This window comes from Cannabis sativa, chromosome 1, assembly GCF_029168945.1.
Source record: "Cannabis sativa cultivar Pink pepper isolate KNU-18-1 chromosome 1, ASM2916894v1, whole genome shotgun sequence".
NCBI lineage: Eukaryota > Viridiplantae > Streptophyta > Magnoliopsida > Rosales > Cannabaceae > Cannabis > Cannabis sativa.
Genome location: NC_083601.1, coordinates 12133157 through 12143775, shown reverse-complemented (window position 1 = coordinate 12143775; position 10619 = coordinate 12133157). Strand labels below are relative to the sequence as shown.

The following is a 10619-nucleotide window of genomic DNA, read 5'->3' as shown; positions in this document are numbered from 1 at the left end:
TTCAATTTATACTATATATATGTATTAAACAAAAATGGAAAATTAACTAAATGCAATTTATTGACTAAATTAACACACAAAATAGGAAAATAATTAATATTCCAAATAAATAAAAAATTTATCAAAAATTCGGAATTTTTCCCTTATTTTTTTTTTTTTTGAAAAATCCATACTGCCAAACGACATGTCGTTTTTGCAAAGAGCAAAACGACACGTCGTTTTTCCAAAATTTGAAGGGCTGAAAATGAAGAAGAAAACGACACGTCGTTTTCCCTAACAGAAAAACGACACGTCGTTTTACTCAATGCAGGGCTGAGGCATAAACTATAAACGACATGTCGTTTTCCACAATGTGAAAAACGACATGTCGTTTTTCAACAACGACAGCTAAACTGAAGGCTTTCAAACGACACGTCGTTTTTGACAAACGACACGTCGTTTTGGGCAAACGACACGTCGTTTTTTGGAAAACGACATGTCGTTTGCGTCGTCTTCTTCAGCCAAACCGGGTCGATTTTGACCCGTTTTTCTGCACGCGGGTCCGTCGAACCCGACCCAAACCCGATCGGAAATTGCGTTTCCGACGACCAAATTGCGTGTTTTCAAATCTAAATGGTTCTAAATCAAATAAAAAAAAGATCCACATAGATTTTATGCACAAAAACACGAAAAAATATATACTTTAATATCACGAAATTAATCGGGTCCGAAAAAGTTTTAACCGGAAAAAAATTCCATCCTTAAGTTTTTCAATAGATTTTCAATGCTTAGATCGATCTATAATACTATACGAACATAGCAATATATTTAGAATTCGAAATAAACACCGAAAAATAAAAAATGGAAAAAACTAAAATGGACCGATCGTGATTATATATATATATATGCATGTATATATATATGCATGTATATATCACATAATAAAAATGAATATTATGATTATTATTAAGTGATAAAATATATATATGATATACAATATATATATAAACATATATACATATAAAATATATATATACAGGTACGAGTATGAATGTATGAGTATATAATATATATGTATATATGAACAATAAAAGATATATATATATATGTATATACTGATTAAAATGTATATATAATATAAATGGTATGAATATAAATATATATATATACAGAACCGAAAACAAATATGTATATATATGAACAGTATATGTATGTATATATATATATATGAAACTCAAATAAAATCAAGGCAGAGATAAATCCGCTCTGATACCAACTGTTAGACTATATATATAGTGTATGTAATATAGCATATACAATGATATGAAATGCGGAAAATAAACTGTAATCATATCAATAATATATGCAATGAAAGGATCGATGTACCTCCAGCCATATCGATTCGAGCTTCAATCCCTGCGATAGCTTCGGTATTGGAGTTCGGGCTTCCTCGCTCTCTCAACTCTCTTTAGATGGAATTTGCTGAATGAATTCAGAATGAGTGAGGAGCTCGGGGACCGAGACCCTATATTTATAGGTGAGATACTCCATCGATTCGTGCCACATTAATTGTCAGAATATTTTGACAATTAATTCAGGAAATCAAATCAGGTAATGAATATAGAAATCTGACCATATATAGAATATTACATAATTGATTTTGTCCAGATTTAATGAATATAAAATATTCATTTATCAGAAAATCAATTATTTATTTATTTCCTTAAATAGAAAATCATTTCCTTAATTAGAAAATAATTTCCATAAATAAAAATATTCTAATAGCCACCTCATAGTCAATTTTCTCTCTAAAAAGAGATGAAATTACTACTCTATCCTTTGTTATAATACCACATCATCAATACAAACAGTATTTTTAAACAAAATAAACAGAAGGACTAAATGTATGCATATAAAATTATACAAGGACTATTTGTAACAAGCTGAATAGATTAAGGGGCATAATAGTATAGTGTCATAAGTACAGGGAGTAAAAAAGATAATTATTCTATTATTTAACAAATAGAGACTTAACCTTTCAAAAACAAGTTAAACAAATAAGTTTTTTTTAAAAAAAACAAAAAAAATTAATATTGCCAAGAAACTAATGTTCCGGGATAATTTCATATCATAAATAACGAGCATTGGTCTTTTCTATTAACTCTTTTAGATATTTAGTATAATATCAACGTGATACTTAACATTAACATGATACTTCATAATTAATTAGCAGTTACTTATAATACTTATTTATATATTTTAAACAATTAACAAAAATTTCATTGAAAAACAATACGAGAATAATACATCTTGAAGAAATGTTGGAGAAACCATTTAAACTAGTTCACCATCCATCCAACTGTACTGCTCATTCATGATTATGAACATAAACTGGAAATACCTTAGAAAAATAGATAACTAAACTAGTAATATTCTCTAACAAATATCTTAAAAAGTTGATACAATAAAAGATTTCGTAGAGAATACAAAAAATAAAACCAAGTTGTCAGTCTCAGAAAAATGAGAAGAAAACCATGCATCAGAGATAAGGCTGACCTTAAGTTGAAATGGGCTATAGACAAAATCTTTTTTTTGAATCCTTACTATAAAGATAAATGGTATTTTTAGACTCGTTATCCAAGCTCTCCTCATCTCGCTCGGCCACAGGTACCTCAGCCTGGCCGGCCCCTAGCTCTCTGTCATCCAGAGGTTGTGCAGCCTCCTCACAACCTAGCAATATAAGGGTCATAAGGTGGTGCCCTGCAGCATGTCAGCTTGATCCTTGCCATAATGAACCACCACTAACCTCGAGATCACTTGAGGAGCTGCTAGAGGAATCAACTGGACACTGGTCCTCGAAGAGAAGACTAAGTAAATATTTGTTGACGCGGTTGTCACCTCCCTAATAGTCACTTGAGATCATCTGCACACAAAAAATAAGGGGAGGTGAGTAACCTAACAAAGCGACAAGGTTTAGACAAGACTCTGGTCAACAATACTCAAGGGTACTTGCTAGAAAATTTCATCGTACAAGGTTGGGTATCAACGAAGTATAGTTTCAAGTGTAACAACTTGGATAAATGTTGAGTCTTAAGTTAAGCATTCAACTATAATAGACTCACCATAAAGTGTCATACAAAATTTCTAAGGGAACCACGTATGAGATTAAAGTTGTATAGGCTCACAAGGCCATGACAGGATTCTTGCTGAGTCAAAAGAGGACAGAAAACTGGCCACTCTTTTGGAACCAAGGCCTAGGTCAACCAGGGTCCCAAAGCTTTGAGAGGGCCAACAGGATCGCATGACCCATGCAAGAACCGGCTAAGGTCTTAAGACCTAAGCATGAACCGGCCAACTTCCTAGGGTGAAACCCTAGAGCCAGCCAAGTCTTAAACAAGACCCCTAGGGCCGGCCAGGGTATGTTTTGGATCAAAATGCGTGTTTTTCAAAACTTAAACGCGTTCTTTGTGACTCAAAGAGTCAAAAATCACAACGACAATCAAAATTGAATATTTTTTGTCAAGAAATCACACATTATGCATTCTAAAACTATCATGCGGATCAAAATACCAAAAAGACTACGATCTAACGTGAGAATTAAAAAATGTATAAAGCATGGAAAAGCTTGAACACAACAATGGCAAATCCAAGAAAATAAGTAGAGAATGGGATTTGAAAGCTTACCCACTAGTGAAAACCTTCGAGGTAGACGATGGAAAGCTTGGATCGTCGAAACAAAGCAAGAATCTCAAGCTTTGGAGGAGGGGTACTTCAGCCTCAAGGGGAAGTAAAGAGCTTTCCCTTGTTTCCTTTTTTGAAGAGAGAGAATGTAAAGTGTGGAATGAAAATGAGTTACACCAAGTAAGCTTATATAGTTTTTGGTGGGCCCCTCTCTCATTTAACATGCAGCAAAAAACCATGCATCCTGCAAAACACAAGTATGCAAAATATTATTAGTTTCCAACTGGGGAATGTGAGCAGCCAAACAATAGAAAATATTTCATAAATGGATTTATTGTAAAACCTGCCTGGTTAAGGCAGTCAAAATTGAAGCTAGAAAGTCCCTATCCGTACAGACGTCCACACAGGGACTTAGAGGGCAAATATTATCTTAATTTTTGCCTACATGGCGTGCATGTCCTGGTAGGCAAGATTAATGCCACATAGAGTACAACTTGTCAACAAGAAGGCCAAGTCATCATACACAACATATTCGTTGACGAGGAGTCTGAATACTTAAGTGAGATAAAGAGATAACGAACTGGCCAACTTAAGGGGCCTCGTCGGACCCCCATGGCGGGCCCTATGGCCAGCATAGGCCGGCCAACCTCTAGAAAGGGAAGGGCTGACCAACCTTGGTCTTGGCAAGCACTTGTTATGCCTCTGCAGCTTGCATCCTAGACAACACCTCAAGTCACGAATTGGACTTCAACAACCCATGAAAATAGGGGATAAAGTTCAATTATTTACCTATTCTTGGGGACTAATTAACATATTATTTATCTATTATTTTATTATATAACAAATAGGTGGTATCTCCTCTTTTGAAGAGATATCAACCTACCATTTCTTGTAAGCTCTCCTATATAAAGAGCACTAACCTAAACCTAATATCTCTAGGTCTAAAGTGCTATGTCTCAAGCCCTAAGTCTAGAACACTTTAAGTCTTTAAACTGTGAAGCTCTAAAGAACTTTAGTTCTCTCTCTCTCTTCTACGCCTCAAACATTGTAGAAGAGACTAAGTCTCTCTCATCTCTCTTGTGATTTGCTTCTTGATTCTCATCATTGCAATCTTAAAAGAGTCACTTTAGAATCCACAACACTTGTGATCTGAGTTGTATTATCTTTGGTATCAATACAACCAAAAGGAGAGTAGGTCATTACCTGCTAACTAAAGGGGTTGAACCTCTATAAAAATACTGTCTCTTTATTTACTTGTTCTTATTGTATACACGTAGTGTTGTCGAGTGAATTTCGCAACACCAAAATGTATTATTTAATTAATATAAAAGAGAATTTTCAAGGAAGTGACAAGTGCGAGTATTCGACCTAGAATGGCGAGTACTCGACTGGGAATGCAAGAACAAACAACAAGGCTGGAAAATGTAAATAAGACAAAGAATTATAGTGGTTCAGTCAGATTGTGATCTGCTTAGTCCACTGTAGCAAAGGATTCGTAGGTGCCATTGGTGGATCACCCCTTTATATACAAAGTAGGTGTCCAATCGGTTACACAAGGATCACATTCATTGTTAATCCATTATTTACATATTGAATTGCAATAAGTAAAGCCAAACAACGTTAACATCAATAAATGCGTAACAGTTACTAAGTTCATCAACGTATGCGTCTTTCGCATCTGCGAGTTGACTGTTCATGTTCCGTTTGTTGAGCTCGCAGGGTCATCAGTACGTTTGGAACGTCTGCGCCCTTAAGTAATCGCCCCTTGTATACATCGCATGTTTGAGCTGGTAGAACTTGGACATGCGAATTTATATCGGCTTGTCAGGGCTATTGGATCATTGGGACCAAATTGCATCATAGAGAGTTGGTCTCTATGCTTTTCGCGGAAATATAGAGGGGACACTCGCACATGTTCTGACACATGCGAGTTGGATCTACCCTGTATAACGAGAATTATGGTTACGTGGTTCGACTTAGGTCGCACTCGCAATATCTCGCTGGTTTTATCCTGAGCGAGGTCTAAACTTCGAGAAGTCTCTCACGGAAATTTCAGCTTTCATTGGAAATCTCACTATAACACGTAGTAATATCAGTCATAAATACGATTCGGTTGTCGATTGACCAAATTTGAGGTCAACAAAATACATCAATAATGATATATTACTTTTTAGAGCAATTTGCAGCGAAATCCTCTTATGTTTTAATATTTATACACTTAACTCTCTTATCTTTTTTTGGGTAGCAAAACCCCCTTAAGTTTAGTTTTCTTTGTAAATTTGACACGATAGTAAAATATCAAATGAATGACCATTGTATACATATGTACGATAAAACCTCGAAGTCGATACAATTCTAGTTGGTATTTAACAGTAATATCTAACTGACACCTTAAATTTAGAAAGTAAAGTAAACTTAAGGAGATTTTGTCACAAAAAATAAATAAAGAAGTTAAGTGTATAAAAATTAAAACATAAAAAAAATTTCGTCACAAATTTCTTAATTTTTATTTTACATGCTTAACACCTTAAATTACTCTTTTTTTCTCACTAAAAAAAATTACTCCTTCCTTCCGGACCTTCCCTTTGTATTTTCCTAAATAAAACTTTTAGGGCCCGTTTGGTACGCAGGACTGGATTGGATTAGACAGGTTAATTTGTCCAATCCAGTGTTTGGGCATGTTAGAAGTCTGGATAACTAATCCAGTTAACCTCATCTGTCTGGGATTATTTATCCCATCCAGCAGGGTGGGATAAATAATCCCATGCAGGTGAGATTTTTTTTTTTATCGTTTTTTTAATTTAAATTTTATTAATACATTTTAAATTTAATAAGAATTTAAAGGAAATAATTATCGCACATTTATTTATACATTTTTTTTTATCAAAAACTTATTCATTAAAATTAGTAAAAATGTATAATTTTGAATTATTATACATAAGTTTTTAAAATTTAGAATATTATTAATTAAATAATAGTTACTTAAATTGATTCTAAGAAAAAAATATGACAATAAAATTATATATTATTTTTAAATTACTAAAAAATTTATATAAATATTTTAAAAAATTAATATTTATATTAAATTAGTGATTAAATTAGTGTTTAAGATAAACAATTAAATATTATTCAAGTATTTTTATTTTACTATTTTAATTATTTATTAAATAAAAAATATAACAAAATATTTTATTATATATTTATGATATATTTTTAATTATATATAATATATTATTATTTTTTTGCTACGAATTATTTATTTATTATTATATATTTTAATTTTAATTTATTATTATATATTTTTATTTAATTTAAGTTTTTTTTTTCTAAAAGGAAATAAATAAAATAGTCCAGTCAATTCTTAAACCAAACACATGATTACCTTCAGCATAATCTAATCTTGTCCAGTCCAGTCCAATCCTTTTCAGTCCAATCCAGTCCAATCATGCGTACCAAACGGGCCGTGAAGGATTTATTTATCATTAGTTACTCACTCCCTTATTGCCACTACACAAATTTGTTTTACATGATTAGTATTTAATTTTCTTTTTCTCTGTTAATACTTACCCTTCTAGAAATGGGTAAACTCTTCTTAATCTCTACAATTCAATTCTTTGTTTTTTTTTTACCTTTTTAGGTTGAAAATCTTTGTGGGATTTCTCTCACCCAACTTGCAGATAAAGAAAGTCCAAAGAGGCCAAGTCAACGATTCACCTTTGTCAAACGATTCACTTTTGTCTCGCTGATAAGAACTTTCCCTCAATCCAAACACCCTCGCTAAACTCCAATTTTTCACGTTCACAAACACACGAAACAGACCTTTCTCTTAACTTTTAACCTATTCTCCATCCCTCTGTCTCTGTCTCGGTCTCGCCATTTTCATTTTCCTTTTCTTCCCTTTTTTTTTTAGTATATCATATGCGGCTGACAGCTAAACCTGTGTGTTGAAAAAGCCTCTAGCTTTCACACGATCACAATTAAAAAAAAAATAAAAAATAAAGAACTTGTTATCATTCAAATCACGGGGCTTTTGCTTTTTTACCACTGTTTCAACTTGTTCACACTTTCGTTTCTTATATCTTTCTTTCTTCAAACGACTGCTTTCAGTATATTCGTCTTGTACATGCTTGAGTTCTGTGTTAATGGGTTCCTGTTGCAGTTCTCGAATCAAAGCCGAGAGCCCAGATCGAAATGGTACTAACCCAATTCAATCTCTTTCTTTCTTTCCTTTGTATTTCTGTAATAGAGAAAAGTGCAGCTAATTAAGCTTCCTTGTTCCTGCTTTTGGCTTTTCATGGAACATTAAATAGAAGCTTTGTTGTTGTTTTGGTGTTTTGGTGTGTTGTTTGAATGAATTTTCAACTTTAGGTATCAATGCTTATTAGTTTTACAAATCTGGATCTGCATGAAAATTGTTGCTCTATTTTCAAAAATTAAAATGAAGACAAGTAAAGGGAAAGTAAGAAAGGAGTATTTAATGAAAATGATCACAATTGAGTAGATAATAGATATGCAGATTAACTGTTTGAGATATATTGATTTGATTCTTCTTTCTTGAATTTACTTTTCGAGCTTTTCCGTATGATAAACTTAGTCTGATTATGCATGCATCTGCCATTTGTAGGGCTTAAGTCAAATTATGGAAGCAAAGTCTCTTCAGCCTCAGTACCTTCAACACCTCGGACAGAAGGTGAGATTTTGCAGTCATCCAACATGAAGTGCTTCACTTTTAATGAACTTAAAACAGCCACAAGGAACTTCCGTCCCGACAGTATGGTTGGGGAAGGAGGTTTTGGCAGCGTCTTTAAGGGGTGGGTTGAGGAGAATTCCTTAAAAGCAGCCAAGCCCGGAACTGGTTTGGTCATTGCAGTAAAGCGGCTTAACCAGGAAGGGCTTCAGGGTCACAGGGAATGGCTGGTGAGTTACCTTGATTTCTTTCCATTTTCATCTCCTTACTTCAACCTTTGATAAGTTTACTAGTGTTCCCTTGATTATGCTTTTGATTCTGAACCCTTCTCTAATCACTTTGAAAAGATTGTGTATAGAATAGGTCACATTTTGTATTTCTAACACTTTTGTTTCTTCTCAAATTATAGACAGAAATTGACTTCCTTGGACAGCTGAAACATCCCAATCTTGTGAGATTGATAGGTTACTGTTTGGAGGATGATCATCGCCTTCTGGTGTATGAGTTTATGTCCCGGGGAAGCTTGGATAACCATCTATTTAGGAGTGAGTTATTGAATTCCTTCACTGCTTTAGCTGGTCTTGAGTTTTGATAAATAGCATTTTCAGTGAAATGATGTTCTAATATATGAAATGCAACTTTGAATGCAACAGGGGCTTCTTACTTTCAACCGCTTTCGTGGAGCCTTAGAATAAAAGTTGCTTTAGGTGCTGCAAAGGGTCTAGCGTTCCTTCACAGTGATGAAGCTAGAGTGATCTATCGAGACTTTAAAACCTCGAATATCCTGCTCGATTCTGTAAGTGAAAAGCATATGACATTGGTGAAACCTCTTTAGCTTCTCATCAAATATTACTTGGACTTACTGGTCTTCTTTTCCATTGTTATTTAACAGAGCTATAATGCAAAATTGTCTGATTTTGGATTGGCCAAGGATGGTCCAGCTAATGATAGAAGCCATGTCTCAACTAGGGTCATGGGAACATTTGGATATGCAGCTCCAGAATATATGGCCACAGGTATCTTCAATCTTTCATTACTTGCACATTTGTTATCACTCATGTATCTTTTTAGAAAGATCCTATGGAGTAAAATAGGTGTTTATTACTTCATTATCTGAAGTTTCTGCTAAAATGTTTACCAGTTCTACCTTTGAAAAGCTTTTTTTAAAGATGCACCCAAAAAGTAGCTCAAATGGTCAAATATTGTAGGGATAGTCATGCCCATGGAGTCTAGTTTTGAAAAGAAAAAAGGTTTTTTATCATATGTAACTTCCTTTGCTGCTGGATATAACAAACAATGCTCACTCTCTTCTGACATTTGGTTCATTTCTTCTTTAAAGGTCACTTAACGGCCAAAAGTGACGTGTACAGTTTTGGGGTGGTTATGCTAGAAATGTTGTCGGGCAAAAGAGCAGTAGACCAAAACAGACCATCTGGAGAACACAATCTAGTGGAATGGGCAAAACCTTATCTGACCAGCAAACGAAAAGTTCTCCAAATTTTCGACTCTCGCATTGAAGGCCAGTACTCAGTAAGTGAAGCTCTAAAAGCAGTAAACATTGCAATCCAATGCATATCCAATGAGCCAAAGTACAGGCCAACCATGAAAGAGGTAGTAAAAGCATTAGAACATCTTGTGGAGTCGGATAACATGGAGCGCAGTTCACACTCTCGAAACCAACATCACAGAAATCTCAATGGCAGGTCATCACCCAATGCTCACAAACATCCCAAGAGTCCCATTGCGGTTAAAGTTGGCAAAGCAGCTCCATTTTCTCCTTTACCATCTCCCTCTCCCATCCGTACATAAATAATGAAAATGAAGCTACTTCCTTCTAAATGTGTTCTGTTTCATTTCTCATTGAAGCCAAAATGCCATATCTTGTATTTTGAGTATGTATCACTTCGGTTGATTTTGTATATATACCACTTTTGGCTAATAATGAATTATATTACCCTTTTTGGTCCATTTTCTTTGCTTTTCTTCTCGTTTAGTAACCATGGAAATGAAATGTTTACTTCTTACATATTGTTGACACTCAACATGGAATTTTGTCGCCCACCTTCAAAACTGGCTTTGCACTCGTATTCCTAATTGTTTTTAGAATAAATACTTACCTTAAAAAAGATAGTACATCGTTGACAAACAAATAATAGAGATTTTTTTTCCTCTATCCTTGGTACTAATGTAATCATGGTTGCGTAACAAGTGTGATCAAAGAAACTTTTAATGTAAGGAGTAGAAGCACATTTCATATAATATAATCCGAAAT

The 10619-nt window shown here is 34.1% G+C and overlaps 1 protein-coding gene across 1 annotated transcript; it reads left to right on the top strand.

The window, feature by feature from the left end:
* Positions 1–7268: 7268 nt before the first annotated feature.
* On the top strand, positions 7269–10315 carry LOC115707758 (receptor-like cytoplasmic kinase 176). The gene is made up of 6 exons (XM_030635813.2): positions 7269–7854; positions 8285–8577; positions 8757–8892; positions 9001–9143; positions 9240–9363; positions 9687–10315. The coding sequence occupies exons 1-6, from the start codon at positions 7803–7805 to the stop codon at positions 10154–10156; spliced, it is 1218 nt and encodes a 405-aa protein (XP_030491673.2). The 5' UTR covers positions 7269–7802; the 3' UTR covers positions 10157–10315.
* Positions 10316–10619: the final 304 nt, after the last annotated feature.

What these genes read in the sequence shown, in the direction of transcription:
- LOC115707758 (XM_030635813.2), top strand. Translation starts at nt 7,803, where the DNA reads ATGGGTTCCTGTTGCAGTTCTCGAATCAAAGCCGAGAGCCCAGATCGA. An exon ending in CGAATATCCTGCTCGATTCT is followed by an intron (nt 9,144 to 9,239) that starts GTAAGTGAAAAG and finishes GTTATTTAACAG; the next exon opens with AGCTATAATGCAAAATTGTC. An exon ending in TCCAGAATATATGGCCACAG is followed by an intron (nt 9,364 to 9,686) that starts GTATCTTCAATC and finishes TCTTCTTTAAAG; the next exon opens with GTCACTTAACGGCCAAAAGT.